The 18,112-nt window shown below is 58.9% G+C and overlaps 1 protein-coding gene across 2 annotated transcripts in view; it reads left to right on the top strand.

Annotated features, from left to right (window-relative positions):
• Positions 1-15,837, top strand: part of SLC12A3 (solute carrier family 12 member 3) — a 33,924-nt gene extending 18,087 nt beyond the window's left edge. Inside the window, exons 19-27 of one of the 2 annotated variants that reach the window (XM_051846612.2) lie at positions 819-901; positions 2,238-2,315; positions 2,777-2,878; positions 4,090-4,201; positions 6,428-6,514; positions 7,108-7,243; positions 8,616-8,683; positions 8,873-9,005; positions 15,696-15,770. In XM_051846612.2, the coding sequence (XP_051702572.2) occupies positions 819-901; positions 2,238-2,315; positions 2,777-2,878; positions 4,090-4,201; positions 6,428-6,514; positions 7,108-7,243; positions 8,616-8,683; positions 8,873-8,978 (772 nt within the window). In that variant the 3' untranslated portion in view covers positions 8,979-9,005; positions 15,696-15,770. 2 annotated transcript variants of the gene reach the window in all.
• Positions 15,838-18,112: the final 2,275 nt, after the last annotated feature.

Genomic DNA, 18,112 nt, shown 5'->3' on the forward strand with positions numbered 1-18,112 from the left:
CCAGGATGACTCCCGACCTGGTCACCTTCAGCTCTTGTGGGACACGGTGCCAGGAATGCCAGGCAGGAGGTGCTGCCTTTCTGCGTTGAGGCTGCCCAGGGAGGCAGTGTGCAGTCTGGTTAGGGCACCCGAGGCTGGGGGCAGGGGCGCTGGAGCCCACCTCCAGATCTGCTGCTGCTGCCCAGCCGCAGGTGGGGAGCACCCGTGTCTGCTGCCTCGGCTGCCGTCTGCTCATCCCCACGCTCCTCTCACTCCCACTCCCCTACCAACACATTCCAAGACAGGCACCTGCCCGTCCCAGTCCCCATGACTGGTGAGGACACTGCTTAAGCTGCTGGAGCAAACCCAGATGGCGGGCCAGGCAGGGCACACTTTCCAGAGACCTTGTAGGCATCCCGTGTAGACAGTTTACTGCAGGGGCGAGGCCACGTCTGTGCGCATGCCTGACCTCTGGTTTGTAATCTCAGCTGGATCATCCTGATCCTAGGCGGTCCTGCCCTCGCGTGGAGGGTCACTGGCAAGTGACTCCCCAGCAGTCAGCAGTTGCACCTGTGGAGTGGGGACAGTGACCTTGGAGGATTGCCTGAGTGTAGCAGGAGAAGGCCTGCGGGCTCCACGGGGCCACAGGCTGCAGAGCTCCAGGGATCCTGGGGGCTCTCCCGTTCTGCCCACACATTCTACCGATGGGGAAACTGAGGCCCTGAGGAAGGGAGGGGAGGAGGAAGGACCGACTCCGGGTGTCTGGTCTCCTGGAGCCAGGTCGCCTGCCTGGGGGGGCCGGGCCGAGAGAAGCCTGAGCCCCCCTCCCCTCTCTGCAGCGATGCCTTTGACCTCAGCTACGGCGTGTGTGTCCTGCGGATGCGGGAGGGGCTCAACGTCTCGGAGGTGATGCAGGCGCACAGTGAGTACGCAAGGACGCGCCGCGCCTGCTCAGAGCCCCCAGCAAAAACAGAAAGAGGGCGCCCGTTTGGCCGACTGGTTAAGATGCCCGTTAGGATGCCTGCGTCTCATATCGGGGTGTCTGGGTCCGTTTCCTGCCCCAGCGCCTGAGTACGGTTTCCTGCTAATGGAGACCCTGGAGGCAGTGGGAGGGCTCAAGTGCCTGGGTTCCTGCTACCACGTGGGAGACCTGGATGGAGTGCTTGGCTTTAGCTTCAACCTGGCCTAGCCCCGTTGTTGCAGGCATTTGGGGTGTGAACCAACAGGCGGGAGCCCTGTCTGTGTCTGTCTTTCTGTCTCTTAGATGAATAAGTAAAATGTAAACCAACAACTGGAACAGACCTCAGAAAGTTCTAGAACCTTTTGCTTTTTTTACGTGGAGAGAAGAGGGAACAATTAGTAAGGAAGCCACAGTGGCAGATTTCTAGAAAGCCAGCCCTTGATGGTTCCTCAGAGCCCAGCAGGTTTCCAAATGCAGAAAGCAAGGCCCAGAAAGGGGGAGTGACCAGCTTCCGGTGGGGCCGGTGGGGCCTGGGGGCAGACCCAGGAGTGGAACTCAGAGTCCCCCCCACCCCGACTCACGCTCAGTGCTTTCATAACCAGGTTGCATGAAGCAGGTCATGCAGAGAGAAACAGAGAGCAGAGGAGCCTGCCTGGCTGAAGGCCACAGAGACTTGGCACTGGGGCTCAAAGAGCAGTGCTGGGGCACGGGCGGGCTGTGTTTTACATTCGGAAGTCCTGAGGCTCTGAGGTTTGGAAGAGATGAAAGACATGGAAACAAGCGGAGAGCGGCGCTAGAAGTGGCAGGAAGGAGGCACTGGGGGTTTTGCAGACAGGGCTGGGTCTGGCCTCGCCCCCAGCCGCTGTCAGTCACCTGCACGCAGCCACTTTGCAGCGCAGTCACTGAGCTCAGACTGACGCTGCTGCAGGCTCTCGGGGTACAGCAGGGACCCTAAATCTGTCTGCCCTTGAAGATGCTCAACAAGCAGACTCCTGAGGAAGCCCCGGTGGCATGGGCAGGGTGCCAAGGTCACCAGGGGCCCCTCTTTTGCTGTGAGGGGCAGGGCTGGGAGGAAGGGGGCTCTCAGCTCAGGAGCCTGCTCCTCCAGCCACAGCCCTGAGGTGGGCATGAGCTTGACCTGTGAAGGAGCAGGAGGAAGCCTGATGTGGTGGAGAGTGCAGAGCCAGGGCGGAAGGCAGGGACCGGGTGAGGGGCAGGACTTTCCTGCTTGTGTTGGGGACCCTGAAATGTCCCCGGGGAGGAGAGCCTTGAGCAGGGCTGTCCCCCTCTGTTGCAGTTAACCCCACATTCGACCCAGCGGAGGACGGCAAGGCAGCCAGCACCGGTGGGGCCAGGCCAGCCGTCTCTGGCGCAGGTCAGCCACTCTGAGACTTGGGCACTCTCCCCTGGGAGACAGCTCATGGCAGGCCCCCTGGGGGCCTGGTCAAGGGCAGGCAGTTTTCACTGGAGCCCCAGGAGGAGGGAACCCATAGCAGGTGCAAGAGCACACACAGACTATGTGCTTCTGCCAATGCACTGCCCCAGGAGGTACTGGGACTCCCCTCCCCTCCCCCCAGTGCCCACCCAAATCCTGGAAGGGAGAAGCTGAGAGCACAGAGGGCGCGCTGGAGTGCTTCAGGCCCCAGGCCTGGCCTGAGAATCTCATGGTCAGCTTCAGAAACAGCCTGCACAGTGCTCCGGCCAGGCCTGCCCAGACGCAGGTGCACACCCCGGGTGATGGACGCCTGCCCACCTCCCGGGGCCGCAGGCCTGTTGGCAGGCGGCTGAGGCATTCGCCTGTGCCCTGTTCTGCTCTGACCTGCCCCTGTCCCGCAGCGGAGCCTGAGACGCTGGCGCGGGAGGAGCAGGCTAGCACTGTCTTCCAGCTGGAGCAGGGCAAGAAGACCATCGACATCTACTGGCTCTTCGACGACGGAGGTCAGGGTCCCCGCACTCCCCGTGGCCACCACCGCTCTGCACCTCCGCGTCTCTCGGCCAGTTCTCCCTGACAGCCTTGGGTCAAGGCCTCCAGTGGGACCCAGAGTCCAGCACAGAGGGACGAGGACCCCGGGGCCAGCCTGGCTGGGCCCTGTTCCTGGCCTCCAGCTTCTCTGCTATACAATGGGGAAACTTAAGGAAGGAGCTGGGGTGAACGTAAGACAGAATCTTCATGGGCCACAGGCACGTGACGTCAGTGGGGTAGACGGGCTGGGGCATAGTCTTCACTCACAAAGGGACACCCCTCTCCTGTTCTGAAAATGCGCCTGCCTGTTTTAGAGCCGTAGTGCAAGATCTTAGCCCCAGAGAACGCGGTACACCCTATGTGTCTGTGGCTGCTGTACCCTTGCACGCCACCAGCTGCAGGTTGAGAGTACTGGGGGGGACATTTTCATCTGTGTGGAACATGCGTCTGCCTTTTTGCTTGCTATTATGCCCTACGGTGTAACAACTATTCCCACGGCGTTGTCATCATACTGGGTGTTATGCGTAACCTAGAGATTATTTAAAGTCCATGGGAGGATGTGGGAAGGGTATATGGAAATACTTGATTTTATATAAGCTGCTTACGCATCCTTGGATCTTGGAATCCATGGGGCGGTCTTGGATCCAGTTCCCCTTGGATACCTAGGGATGACGCCACGCTCTCTCAGTGACAGCTGACAAAAGCTGGACACTCACTCTGCGGACCCCAGCCACCCCGTGCTGTACATGGGCTAACCTAATGTAGTCCCCAGGCAGGGATCATTATTACCAACCCCTCTCTACAATTAAGGAAACCGAGGCATGGGAGAGTCCATGGTGATGGTCACAGCTGGTCCTTGGTGTCGTCTGGGAAGACAATAGGGCTGTCACCTCCACTGGTCAAATTTTCAAGTTTGGAGACCTGTCCATAGCCTAGATTTCCATGTGCAATCCCCCCCCCCCACCAAGTCATTCAACTTTTAAAGAACATCACGCAGGCCATGAACTCTGTCCCAAGCAGCACCACGGGCCCCTGGGGTTTAGTTGGGTGTGCCCATTGTGCAGGTGGGCCAACTGAGGTCCAGACCAGGGAAGGGGTTTGCTAGCAGCAGCATGGGGTGAGAGCCGCCACAGTGCTCTATCCTGAGAGTGGCCTTCTCTTGGCTCCCGGGGATCCTCTCTACCAGGCCTCACCCTCCTCATCCCCTACCTTCTCGGCCGCAAGAAGAGGTGGAGCAGGTGCAAGATCCGCGTGTTTGTCGGGGGCCAGATCAACAGGATGGACCAGGAGAGAAAGGCGTAAGTGGGGAGGGCGGCCCTGGTGCCCCACCCCAGGCTGCTCCCTGCTGTCTCCCCACCAACTCCTGACCACCATCTCTGGGGCACCCGTCCCAAGGCCCAGGGCCGGGTCTGTCCAGGCCAGGCGGAGCTGGACAGGGCTCTGGGCAGAGCAATTTCCTCTCCATCGCAGACAGTGTTGTGGCTTCCCAGCCCCCTCTGATAAGACACAGGCACCTTGGTCTTTGCTATGATGGGCAGGGCTGGTAAGTTTTCAAACGGCAAATCTCTCCAAGGAGAAACCGGTGTGAAACAAAGCCTGGAGTGGGCCTCCCCAGCCCCAGAAATGATGTGCAGATTCAAATCCTCCTAGGAGTGTCCCCGAGGTGTGGGATGTAGACTAGAAACAGGGCAGGCAGCAGCACGGTAGCCTTTGGAGATAAGTGGCTGTTCCTTCTCCTTCCCTGCTGGGGCTGATGGCTTCGGGCCTGGCCTGTGCTTCTGCTGTAGCCAGAGCTAACTCCCACCCTGCCAAGCAGGCCTGGGCGCAGGGGCTGGCGGGCAGCGACACCTGGCCGGAATTAAGAGACGCTAGTTTATCCACAAGGGTTTTTAATGGTCTCCTCTTTCTGGCAAGAGATGCTGGCTTTTTTCAATTGTGATATAAATTGTGTTTTAAATTGTGATATAAAACTTCCTTTCAAAATATCTCTAAGCCAGAATGGGAGCTAATTGAAACAGGAGAGAGAGTAAACAGTAGGCAGGTGGCACGCAGGTGTGCAGGAGGCAGGAGCTGGGCAGGTGGAGTTGGGCGAGGTCAGGGGAGGTTGCAGGTGCAGCTGGAGGCCACAGGAAGGTGCAGGTCGATGGGGAGGTTTGCTCCCCGTCATGCAATCCGTAGCTGAAGACAGGAGTCCCTGCCCAGTGTCTAGTGCTCTGGCAGTGACCTTGGCCATGACACCCAGGTTAGGACGGGAGGGACCCCTGGCCTCCGCCACCCTCATCCTGTGCTGAGATTGCAGCTCCATGTGTACCTGGACGCCCTGCTCGGGCCACTGCCTCACAAGTTCAGGGAAACCCAGCCATCCCATATCTTGCTTCTCCCACCCTGCTAAGAACTTTTTCATCTATAGACCCCTTTGGAGCAAGGCCAAAGACAGTGTTGTGTGGGGAAAGCAGCCTATGACCTCGGAAGCTCCCACACGTCCCCAGACCACGAAGGTGGCATCCCAGTCCCAGCGTCCCGTCCCACTCTGGGTGGCAGCTGGGTCAGTGGGGTTAGCTCAGCTCAAGGCCGGGGCGCCGTTCAGTAACAGTGGCCTTCAATGTGAAGGTTACGAACACGCTGCCATGTCTGCTCTCTGCAGCTGCCTGCCCCAAGCCAGCCAGCCCCTGCTTGCAGCTTTGCTTTCAAAACTCCACGGCCCCAGTGGAAGAACCAGCAGTGGCACCTGCTGGCCCTCTGCCTGGCCACGCAGCCTTGTCTGCCCCTGCTGCCTCCCTCCCCTGCCCTGTCCAGCTACCCCTGACCCCCTACCCTGCTCACTTGGATTCCTTCCCAGGCAGGCGCCCCGGAATCATCTGGAGGTGGTCACCCACCCATGCCCGGTCTGGAGCTTCTGACTCAATGGCTGGGCCAGGGCCCAGGCAGCTGCAGTTTCTCAAGGCTCCTTGAGTGATTCCAACGCGGGTGCTCTCCTGCCCCTTTGCCCTCTAACGATCTTACCCGCGTGCACCAGCCAGCCAGAGTGCCACCTCCTCTGTGAAGGCTTCCCTGACTGCCTCACATCACAGCTAGGCTTCTCCTTGATGGATACAAAGTCCAAGCCACACTCAGGGCTGGCTCCTGCCGGTTCTGTTTGCAGTTCTCGTGTTACCTCCGTTTCTGTGACCACTCTTATCATTTCCGCTGTTCAGTCCCCCTTCCCTTCCTGCTCAGAGTGTGGGCCGTGAACCAGCAGCACTGTGTGCGCTGGGAGTTGGCTAGAAATGCAGAGTCCCAGGCCCCAGCCGGCATGCCGGGAGAGCCCAGCAGGTGTGGAGATGCATTCCGGTGTGAGCGGCCCTAGTGCAGCCTGGGCCATCCCGGGAGCCGAGTCTTGTCTTCCTCTACCTCCGAGTTAGGATGTCGGCTTGGTGAGGGCAAGGTTTGATCTGTCTTGCTGGCTGCTGTAGATGGCAGGTGCTCAGTGAAACTGGTTGAATGAATGAGTGTATTTAAAAAAAAAAAATCTTTGTGGCCTCCAGGATGGTTTCTCTGCTGAGCAAATTTCGACTGGGATTCCACGAAGTTCATGTGCTTCCTGACATCAACCAGAAGCCCCGGGCTGAGCAGTGAGTGTTCTGTGTGGGCATTCTGGGTACCAAAAAGCCAGCTGTGTGCCCTGCAGTGTCTCCTTTGCTGCTCTTCACATAGGCCCACCCGCCAGGCTCTGCCTCAGGGCCTTTGCATATCCAGTCCCATGGCTCCTGTGCCCCCTGCCCTGCGCCCAGCTGGCTTTGCAAGGATGAACTTCCTTCAGGTCCCAGAATGGCCCTCCCCAGCCCCACTTGTACCTTTGTCAAACTTCTGCTTCACGATTACTGCTTCTACCAAAGACCACGAGCCCTGTGAGGATGGGGAACGTAATGTAATTGGCTCACTGTTGGCAGGAGTTGGGCTTCAGAAAAGAGCTGCTGAGTGGAGAGGGTAGTGGGGCCATCCAGCTCGGTCGTTGGAGCGCCTCGTGGACGTCTGCATGGATGCCAGATCTAATGGTCAGGCTGAACCCCACACGGACGCCACCGCAGTGTAATGACAATGGCAGACGGCTTACAGCCTGAGCCGTGTGCCCCACCTCCAACTCCCTGCAGGGACCTGGTTCCCCCAGACACGGGGCCCTCCCGCCCAGCCTCCTGCCCAGCCTCCCGCCCTCTCTTGTCCCTAGCACCAAGAGGTTTGAGGACATGATCGCGCCTTTCCGCCTCAATGACGGCTTCAAGGACGAGGCCACCGTGGCCGAGATGAGGCGGGACTGCCCCTGGAAGATCTCAGATGAGGAGATCAACAAGAACAGAATCAAGGTGCAGGAGCGGGAAGGAGCCTGCTGGGGGCAGGGGCGCTGGGGGTCACGGTGCGGCCCCAGACCCCCAGGGCCATGAGTCCTCGTGTCCTAAGCTTCCGAAACCCTCTCTCCCCTCGACCTGGAACCTGCTGTGCCCTGCCAGCCCCTGAGGCGTCCTCAAGCCACAGACGCCTGGGCCAAGGGACACCTGGCTGTGGAGCTCCCTGCCGTCCAGCCTTGGCAGGGGACACGTGTCCTTCTGCTGGTTTGGGGTGGCCCTGACAGAAAGCGGGGGCTGCCCCCAGTCCTTCCCTCCTCCTCCCCTGTTCCTCTATGCCTGGTGGGAGGCACTCCTGGGATCAGTGTAAGAGTCAGATTTGTCCCTTGGGCCAGCCATGCCAGCTGACCTCCCCCCTTACCCTACAGATGCAGCCCAAGGCCAAGGCCACCTCCTTCTTAGGCATCACCTTCAGGACTCTGCTGAGGGCTGAGAGAGGGGGTGGGGACTTCTAAAAACCAGCTGCTGTGGCCTTTTAGGGCTTGGTGAATGCTGGACCAGCTGGGGCCGGGCTGGGGTCAGTCTGTTCCCTGAGTGTTCTCCACTGGGGGCGATTTTGCTGCCCCCACCCCCGGGATGGGGACTATTTGGCTGACTACTGTCAGCCTAGGGGCTGCTATGTCACCGGCAGAGGCCTGGGTGCTGCCCAGCTCCCTGCACAGTACAGCACAGCTCCACAGCCAGGAACTCTCCACTCTAAAGCGAAGCGGCCAGCATCGTTTCTGAACCATCTGGAGACAGGCCTTGTGGTTAGAAGAAGCGTGCCCCAAGCCGGCCCCATGCAGGCTTTGGGGAACTCCCTCATCTGGTGCCCTGGGATCCTGTCCCAAAGAGCTTGTGAAACCACCTGGCTTTTTGGCAAACGCTGGAGTGTAGGGTCCAAGAGAAGCTGTCCGTCGTCTATTACGCAGGAGGACAATGTCCTGCCCCCCCCCCCACCGTGTCTCCACACTGCTCTGCATAGGGGATCTCATTTGAGCCTCCCCAGAGACCCCTGCAAGGTCATTGTCACACCCATTGTATAGATGAAGACAGGATGTTCAGGGGAGCACCAACACCTGCTGAGGCGCTCTCTCTGCCAGGAAATCCCTAGGCTGTGATTTGAACCCAGGAGGGGCTCTCCCATCCCGCTGTCACTCCTGGCGTGATAATAAAGTCAGGCAAGGGGAAACCACGGAAGGCCTCCTGCAGGAGGCGCGCTTGGTGTGCAATCACTCTGGGGTCCCTTTCCTCCCTGGAAGCAGGAGAATCTAAACTAATGAGGGGGAAACAGAGGCGGGGGTTGGCTGCTCCCCGGGGCCGTGGCAGTGACCGCCTGCCTTCCCCGCCCCAGTCCCTTCGGCAGGTGAGGCTGAATGAGATTCTGCTGGATTACTCCCGGGATGCCGCTCTGGTTGTCATGTGAGTAGAACGCGGTAGAGGGCCGGCTGGCAGGCCAGCTCTGATGAGGGGCCCTGGCTGGGTGGATTCTCAGCACACGGCCAGGTCTGCATCCGCCCCACGCCCCTGGCCTGGGCGCCAGCTGGCAGGGGTCTGGGGCCTCCCATGTCCAGGGCATCACTGGCCGCCTCTCCTCACTGCTTTTCCCAGGTTTGCCACCTGTTCCTGCCTAACTCTGCTTGGCAAAGGGGGTGGTTCCAGCTCATTCCAGAAGGAAATTGATTCCAGATTGTTTGGGGAACGCCCCGCCCTCTGAGGCCATCGGCCATCTCCTCCTGAAATAGTAGGCCTGCCCCAGCCCCTGGTCCTACTGAACCTGTGTCCAGTCCGGAGCTGCCGGTGGTGTGTGTGAGCCAGGGCTGAGTGAGTGGAGGATGAGGTGGAAGGTGACGGTGGTCCAGAGAGGGTCTCGGCTGGCCCTGCTCTCTCTGAGGCCAGTAGGAAGGAGAATACGGCCATCCAAGCTCCTGGAGTCGGCAGTGCAGAGGGAGAGACTGGTAACTGGGAATTCCACAGGACAGCGGAGGACCTGCTGGACCTGTTTGTCCGTACCCCCGAGCCAGGACAGGCTGCACAGCTTCCAGGGCCTAGGACTGTCAACAGGTGCTAAGAATGCCAGCAGGTGGTCTGGAGAGAGGATGTGCTAGTGGAGATCAGAGGAACAGATTCTTTGCACAAGAAAGAATTCAGGTTTGAGACTGAGACAGAGACGGGGCGGGAAGCAAGGTATCGAGGTGTAAGGGGCGGGGCATCCGTCAGAACAGCCGGCGCCTCTCCAGATGGGATCTCAGAGTTTGCCTACTCAGTCAGACTGGGAAAGCAAGGTTCCCAGGGCTGATGCAGAGACCACACCTGGCAGCAGGCGGGCGGTGCAGGAAAGAGCTGAGAGCCAAGCCTGGGTCTGTATTCAGCTTGGGGCTTATAAGGGAAGAGACCAGTTCTTCCTGCTGTTTCTCCTCCTCCTCCTCCCTCCTCTCCAGGACAGAGGGTTTGCTGAGCGTGCATTAGGTAACCCCCCACCCCCACCCCCCCACCCCCCCACCCCCCACCCCCCCCCACCCCCACCCCCCCGGTTTCCCTGCTCATCGCTGTCAGCTGGGCTCCGGGCAGGGTGCCGGCCTCAGGGAAGGCTGTGAAGGTTTTACCGCCCAGCGCTATCAGGCTAAAGAACCCACTTGGTGCGGAGCAGGGAGGACTCTCATGGGGAGCCTCCCTGTGGGGCAGGCTGGGACCAGCTGTAAGTCACTGGGGTACAGGCAGGACTTTGTACTGTGAAATCCTGGGCGGCTTCCCACGCTGCTGCCTTCCTTCCCGCCTGGGCCTTGTTTTCCTCAGCCCCCCACCCCCACCCCCACCCCGCCCCTGGCTGATTTCCAGCTTCCTGGCTACTGCCCGCGGCAGGAGCTAAGCAGCCAGCCAGAGCGTGGGAGGCCTGCAGACCCCACGAGCATTCAGAGGACTCGGCCGTGGTTGCTCCACGCTGCCGAGACGGCGGTAACGTATCTGTGTCCGCCAAGGCGCAGAGTGCCGTCGGCAACAGGTGTGCTTAGCTGATGCTCAAACCGTGCCCCAGGCCCTGCGTCAGGGCTGGAGAATCAGCGGAAGCCTTCTGGGCGGCGCTCCCTGGGCAGCCACCAGACACCAGACAGCTGTCGAGCTCAGTTCTGGAGGCTGGGAAGTTTCCGTGTCTGGGTAGGGCCAGCTTCCTGGGCCTCCCCCGGGGCCTTTCTGTGGTGGGAGGTGCCTGCCGGGGGACATTCTGGGGCCTCCAGTGTAAAAGCACGAATTCCATTCTGAGGGCTCCACCCTCAGGACCTAATCACCCTAGGACGCCACCTCCTGATGCCACCACCTGGGGGTACAGATGTCACCCTGGGACTTGGGGGGACCCAAGTACTCCGCAGTAGCAGTCCTACTAACTTTTGGTCCCATCCAGCCACTTTGTATGCACCAGCGGGGGGGGGGGGGGGGGGACGGACAGAATTCTTAATGATCCCTAACACCCCGTCTCGTGGACATGGTTCTGGCCAGCAGATGGCGTCACAGCACAGGGGCCCGACGCTGGCCATTGCTCATCCCTCCCTGGCACTGAGCTCTGCCCAGGCCCCAGAGGCCACCGAGGCCAGCGTGCGCGTCCCCAGCAGGACGAGGGGCTCGCAGCCCTTCTCAGCCAGCGATTTCATTCCCAGCTGGGTGGAGCTCTCGCTTGCAACACTTTCCTGTGGGACTTAAGGCATTGAAGAGAAGCAGAGTCGGCCTGGTGACAGCAGAGCAGAAAGCCAAGCACAGAGCCCTCGGGAGCCCAGAGGTGCAGGCCGTGCACTGGCTGCACACCCAGGACGCTGGCTGTGCACAACCACGCTCCCAGGGGCTGGGGGGAGGGAAGGTTTTTTCCTACAAGGGAAGCCTATTGAGAACCAAGATAAAGAAAGGGGCTGGGCTTCCATGCAAGGCTTCCATACTGTCTGGCCAGCACCTCGCAGAGAATGTTTGCAAGACCAGGCTCACCCAGGGCGGGTCTGGGTCAGAGTCCATGACAGTGGCAACGGCTTCAGCCTGGATGGCTCCACAGACTTTTCCTTGGGCGGAGTCCATGGTGTGGGTGCCACCCAGGGTGCACGGATGTGCCAACCCCAAGCCTCAGGAGGGCCGGCTCCGCCCGGGGAAGCTGCGTTGCAATACATCTGACATTTAGTCCTCTGTGGGAGGGGAAGTCGGCTCCTGTCTGCCGCCTCGGTGTCTCTAAGTGTAACAAGGGAGTTCAGAGGAATCATTTCTAAGACCCTCTCTCACGCTGTGATCCTTGTCCTGAAAGTGAGGAATGTGATCCCAGGAGGTGACCATCTGCTCACACCTGTCCCTTCCAGCTCCCTCCTCCTGCCCACCGCCCCTGTGGGATTAGCTGATACAAATAAAAGAGCACATGGGAGCAGATGCCTGTGCCCGCCCCGCCCAACATCGGCAGCCGCAGCTGCTGCCCAAAGGGACCCCCCCACCCCTGGGAGCACGGAGCAGTCACCTCTTTGCACCGTTCATCTCCAACTTGGAGGCTCGGCCAGGGTTTCTGAAAGCTCACTGGGGGGTCAGCCTCATCAGAACCAGGGGAAAATTCGGATTCCTCAGTTCCTTCTAGATCCTGGACCGCAGTGGCGCCCAGGAACCTGCACTCCCTGGGAGCTGGGGAGAGCAAACAGCCTCCCAGCATCCGTCAAAGGATAGGATCACTCTGGCTAGCCTCTGGGGCCGTTTGCTAGAGCCGGCTTGAGTAGCACATGGCTGTTTGGCGACTACCGTGACTATCACTGCCGTGTGTGAGATGGGCTGTGCACACAGCCCAGCAGTCTCTGGCCGGCCTGACAACCTTCCTGCTGGATCAGACACCTCTTTTCTCCTTCTCCTCTCCCTCCTCCTTCTCTCTGCCCCCCCCTTTTTTTTGACAGGCAGAGTTAGACAGAGAGACAGAGAGAAAGGTCTTCCTTCTGTTGCTTCACCCCCCAAATGGCCGCTACGGCCGGAACGCTGCGCCGATCCGAAGCCAGGAGCCAGGCGCTTCCTCCTGGTCTCCCATGTGGGTGCAGGGCCCAAGAACTTGGGCCATCCTACACTGCACTCCCGGGCCACAGCAGAGAGCTGGACTGGAAGAGGAGCAACCGGGACAGAATCCGGCGCCCCAACCGGGACTAGAACCTGGGGTGCTGGCGCCACAGGCAGAGGATTAGCCTAGTGAGCCACGGCGCTGGCCATCTTTTTAAAAATTGATTTGAAAGGCAGAGAAGGAAAGATCTTTCATCCACTGGTTCATTCCCCAAATGGCCACAACAGCCTGGGCTGGGCCAGGCCAAAGCCAGGAGTCTGGAACTTCATCCTGGTCTCCCAGGTGGGTGGCAGGGACCCAGGTCCTTGGGCCATCCTCTGCTGCCTTCCCAAGTGCATCAGCAGGGAGCTGCATGGGAAGCAGAGCAGCCGGGACTCAAACCAGTGCTCCTATGGGATGCTGTGCTGTAGGCGGCGGCTTTGCCCACTGCATCTCAACGCTGGCCCAACCTTTTTTTTTTTTTTTTTTTTTTTTTTTTTTTTTTTTTTTTTTTTTTTAGGAGAGTCCTGTCTCAAAGCCAAGTGACTGTCATCAACATTGCACTTCATAGCCTGGGCCTCTATGGTACTTGAGGCATCGGATATTGTTAATTTTCAGAACTGTATTTTAACCATTTTAGGGATGAAGGAACAGCCTCTGTGGAGTTAAACAACTTGCCCAGGATCTCCGAGATGGCAGGTGGGGTTGGGCTCCCAAGCCTGGGACCGTGCTCCCAACGCAGGCACTGGTTCGCTCTAAGGCTGCCTTTCTTTGTGGCTAAGAGACCCAATTCTGAGCAAAAAATGCCATTGTTCTGGAGTGGCTTCAGTCCTAAAGATTAGCACCTCAGTCATGCACATCCTGCGAGCAGGATTAGGGCGCGTCAATGATTGGCAGCTGTGCCCTGGTCGGCTCTGGGCGCAGGAGGGAACATCACGCTGAAGCGAGCAAGTACACACCGCATGGGTGGTGACAGGTGTCCCCGGGTCCCCGACCAGGCAGACACCTGCTCCCCAGGTGACCTTTGAAGTCTCTGTATCCAGTCCCAGAAAATAATGGGGTGCAGGGGTCCTCACAAAGTTCACAGAGGAGCGAGAATTTGGCCCAGCAATTGAGATGCTGCTTGCAATGCCTGCGTTCCATATCGGAACCTGGGTTCGAGTCCCCATGCAGCTTTCGGGCTTCCTGCTAATACTCACCCTGGGGAGCAGCAGCTGACTTGTATTTGGGTCCTTGTCACCCGCTTCAGAGGACCTGGGTTGAGTTCTGTTCTCCTGGCTTTGGCCTGGTCCAGCCCTGGCTTTTGCAAATATGAGAGTGAACCAGCAGTCTCCTTCTGCCTTTCAGATAAATTGCAAATAAATTTTTTTTTAAATTTTAAATTCACAGAAACATGAATGAAAAGATAATGTGAACTTTGCATAAAACTTATTTTTTAAAAAAGATTATTTATTTGAAAGGCAGAGTTACAGAGAGGCAGAGAGAAAGAGAGGTCTTCCATGCACTGGTTCACTCCCCAAATGGCTGCAGCGGCCAGAGCTACACTGATCTGAAGACGCGAGACAGGAGCCTCCTCGTGTCTCCCACGTGGGTGCAGGGGCCCAAGCACTTGGGTCATCTCCCACTGCTTTCCCGGGCCATAGCAGAGAGCTGGATTGGAAATGGAGCAGCCAGGACTCAAACCGGCACCCACATGGGATGCCAGCACTGCCGGTGGTGGCTTTATCCACTAAGCCATGGCACTGGCCCCTGCGTGGAACTTTTAAAGTCCCTTCGTAATCCCTGCAAGGCATTCTCACCCTCTGGCGTGACGATGAATCAGGAGTTTGGTTTCAATATTCCCTCTTCCCTTTCCCTTGGATGCACTGGTGCCAGGACAGAGGCCTAACAAGAGGCCTTGGTTCTCCCGCCCCCTCGGTCCTCAGGACCTTGCTGTGTACAGGAAAGCCAGCGGCTGGATGGACTTTCGGGAGAGGCAGCTGTGTAGGGATCCGATGACCCTTCCCAGAGGGCGGGGGCGGTGGCAGGGAGCAGAGGATCCCTGCGTGGCTGGAGTCCAGGCTCTGCCCAGGCTTGCTCACCTCCTGCTGGGCTTGCAGTGTGCCCCGCCCCCCCTCCATGGCGCTGTGTCCTGGGTGGTCTGCTTTAGAGCTCGCTCACCTCTGAGGGGCACCAGGCGGTGAGGGACTTTGCCAAAGCCAGGACCCCCGGGGCAGCTTCTCTGACCCCAGCCCTGGGCTCCCCAGGCTGGGAAGGAGGGTGGAGCTGCTGGCCCCGCCCATTCCCCAGGGCTGCTTTGAGGTTTTGATGAAATCACAGCTGTGGCCGCCCTTTGGGGAAACAAATCAACTGTCAAGTGCACTTCTGTGTTAGATGCTGGGGCTTCAACTTCACACAGCGCCAGCTGGGCCCGAGAGATGCTGCCCTTCCTGGGAGCCAAGGGCCGGCAGCTGCAACCAACCCGGTACATTTTTGGAATTCTCGAGATGGTAGGAAAAGTTCCTTCCTGAAATCCCTAGGAAGACAGCGTTCCCAGGGCAGCTTGTTCTTCGCACAGCATTGCACAATTAGGACAAGGGGCCCTCCCAAGGCCGCGGTGGAGCCCTGCTCCCAGCGCCGTGCACACAGAGTGGGAGGCAGGCCAAGGACACTCAGCTGGATCATGTGAACACAGCACGTTGTCCAGGCCACAACGTGGAGAAGGAAGCCCGGCCTAATGTGGCCGGTGGGGGAGGGGGATCACTCACTTAGATTACACTGAGCCCAATCGTACTGGAAGCTGTTGCAGGCACAGGACAAAGCCGGGTGGTGGGGGAGGGACGAGACAGACCACTCATGGGCCAAGTGCACCTGCCAGTGGGGGAGACGGATCACAGATACATTGAAGATGCCTGTGAGATTGCAGAGAGCTCTGCTGGGTGGTGTGAGGACAGACACAGGTGGCCTGCTTCGGGGGAGAGCCATCACGGAAGAAGATGAATTTAGGCAGCTTGAGACCTGAGTGAGCCAACCAGGCAATGAGCTGGGGGCACTGCCTTCCAGGAGGTGAGAGCATCACTCGCAAAGGCCCTGAGGCTGAGGTAAGCTTGGCCCCCCTTTTTAAGGACTGGAAAGGAAACCATTGTAACTGTAGGGATGTGTGTAAGGCCAAGCATGGTACCAGGTGGGGTTGTGGGCCTGGTGGGGACCAGATCTTGTAGGCCTTGCAGGTGATGGCTTTGTTCACAATCCTCCTGGCTGCAGGTGCATTTTGAGTAACGCTTTGAAGGAAAGCAGGAAGGGCATCCTTTCGGGGTGGGGGTGGGGGTGGGGGGCAATAAACAGACCCGCTGCTCAGAAACTGGGCCTCGGCTGGGCTGTACAGGAGGTCCCTGGGTAACGAATCCTCTTCTCCCGCAGCACCCTGCCCATAGGCAGGAAGGGGAAGTGCCCGAGCACCCTGTACATGGCCTGGCTGGAGACCCTGTCCCAGGACCTCAGACCCCCTGTCATCCTGATCCGAGGCAACCAGGAGAACGTGCTCACCTTCTACTGCCAGTGACTCTGGGTGCGGCTGTCCCTGCCCAAAGCTGAGGCTGGCGGGACGCGTGGCAGCTCACCCGGCTCCAGGCCACGGGCATGAGGCTCATATCTGGCCATGCTCAGCGGTGGCATCCGATGGTCCAACTGAAGACGGTGGATTTCCCAGCTTTGGCGCCACCCCCCTGCCATGGGTCCTCTGGGCTTCGCTCTATGGGCTGGAGAAGTCACAGGTGGAATTGCATGGAAAATTTTCTGGAGGATCATAGCCCTTTTAAACGTTTCCTCTTGATTACTACTGATTAAGCTTTCAGCCTTTGATTTGTAGCAGGCTTGAGGGTGCTGGGGGTGAGTCTTGGAAGCTTCTACAGACCGTCCCTGCCGTGGGTTCCCGAGCCACGCCCCTTCCCTCCACAGTGGGGAGGGTGGGAGCCCCGCCCGCAGGGCTTGTAGGAGCTCCAGGGCTCAGGGCCAGTTGGGCCTCCACCATATTTCAGATCCCTGTACCCTTCCCTCCCTCCTCTCACTTTCACACTTTCTTGGCTGCAGCCCACCATAAGAAATACGCTTTACACGGAGACTTGGGACAACGGAAGCCGAAGTGTCACAGACAGTACTTGTCCTGGCATTGCCGATGCCCCTTAATGCAAATGTTTTTGATTCTATGTCTTTTACTCTTTTGAATGCTCGTTGCAATCCACTGAAATAATTTTTGGCCCCACGAAGGCACGGGGAAAATGCAGTCCGGACTTTTCTCTGTGCCTTGCATTTGTCCACACCCAGGGAGGCCAGCTGACTGCGGAAAAGGTCACTTCCGGGCACCTGGCAAGCCAGGAAAGGGAACAGACAAGCACAGCGGGAGGGTCATGAAGGAGTGGCCAAGGACGGGCAGGACCTAAGGAGCCTGGTGGCAGGAGCTGAACTCCAGGTTAAGGATGAAGGACAACAGTGTCAGAACCGGGGAGCCAGAGAGGGCTGGAAGATGGCAGAGGATCCGAGTGGGTCCCATCGTGGCTCCGGGCTGGGTGGAAGGATGGGGAGGGGAAGAGAGCCAGTGGCAGGGGCAGGTTGGGGGAGTGCACGTGGGATGGGTTGGAGCGGGAGAGAAGCAGGGGAAGAGGCGGGCAGGGCAAGGAGCTGCACCTGCCCAGGGAGTTTGCCCCCTTCCATCTAGCACGCAAGAGTGCAATGCATGTGAAGGGCACGACACGCCAGCAGGAAGGCGGATGGAAAGGGCATTCGCCCCTAGACATAACCCAGCAGTCTAGGGCGGAGTTGTTTGGTGACAGCACCAGCTTCCTGTGCCATCTTTGAGTCTCTACTGCACCCACACATTGGCTGTGTGGCCTCAGATGTGCCCTTTGACCTCTCTGGGCCTCAGTCTGTGAAATGAGAGAAGCAGGCATCTGGCCTGGTGGTTCAGACACCACTCCGGTCACCAGCATCCTGTGTCGGGTGCCTGGGTTCAAGTCCTCACTCCTCTCCTAATGTGCACCTGGGCGGCAGCAGGTGGGGGCTCAACCATTGAGTCCCATGTGGGAACCCTGTGTGGAGCTCCCAGCTCTGGACTATGGACTGGCCCAGCACCAGCTGGAGAGTTAGCCAGTGATGGCTGCACCCTCCCTCCTGCTTGTCAAACTCAATAAACAGAAACAAACGAATACATTTTTAAAAATTTATTTGAAAGACAGAGTTTCCTCCCCAGGTGGCCGCAACAGCCGGAGCTGTGCTGATCTGAAGCCAGGAGCCAGGAGCTTCTTCCAGATCTCCCACGCAGGTGCAGGGGCCCAAGGACTTGGGCCATCTTCTCCTGCTTTCCCAGGCCATAGCAGAGAGCTGGATCAGAAGAGAAGCAGCCGGGACTAGAACCAGCACCCATATGGGATGCTGGTGCTTCAGGCCAGGGCGTTAACCCACTGCGCCACAGTGTTGACCCCCAAATAAATATTTTTTAAGCATGGGCCAGAATAGGTGTCACCTGCCATTTGGCCGACTAATGACTGTGGGTGGCACAGCCTGATTGCCCACAGGTGCGGATGCAGCAGGGGAAGGGGACCTTGGGGGAAGGGCACACATTCTTCAGTTACCCCCCAACCCCTCCCTGTCCACCACTTCCCACTGCCCTGCTGTGTGAGCCTTTGGATGAGGGGACCTTGAAGCCTCTCTGGGTTATCATTTGGCCTCCTGGGCAAGGGGCAGGTATGAGATTTCCATCCGTGCTGCACCCACATTCCTGAAGCATGGAAACCTGCCCCCAGAGAGGTGGTCATCAGGCCCAGCCTCCAGGCACACTGGCC

The sequence above is a fragment of the Oryctolagus cuniculus genome, chromosome 18, assembly GCF_964237555.1.
Source record: "Oryctolagus cuniculus chromosome 18, mOryCun1.1, whole genome shotgun sequence".
Taxonomy (NCBI): Eukaryota; Metazoa; Chordata; class Mammalia; order Lagomorpha; family Leporidae; genus Oryctolagus; species Oryctolagus cuniculus.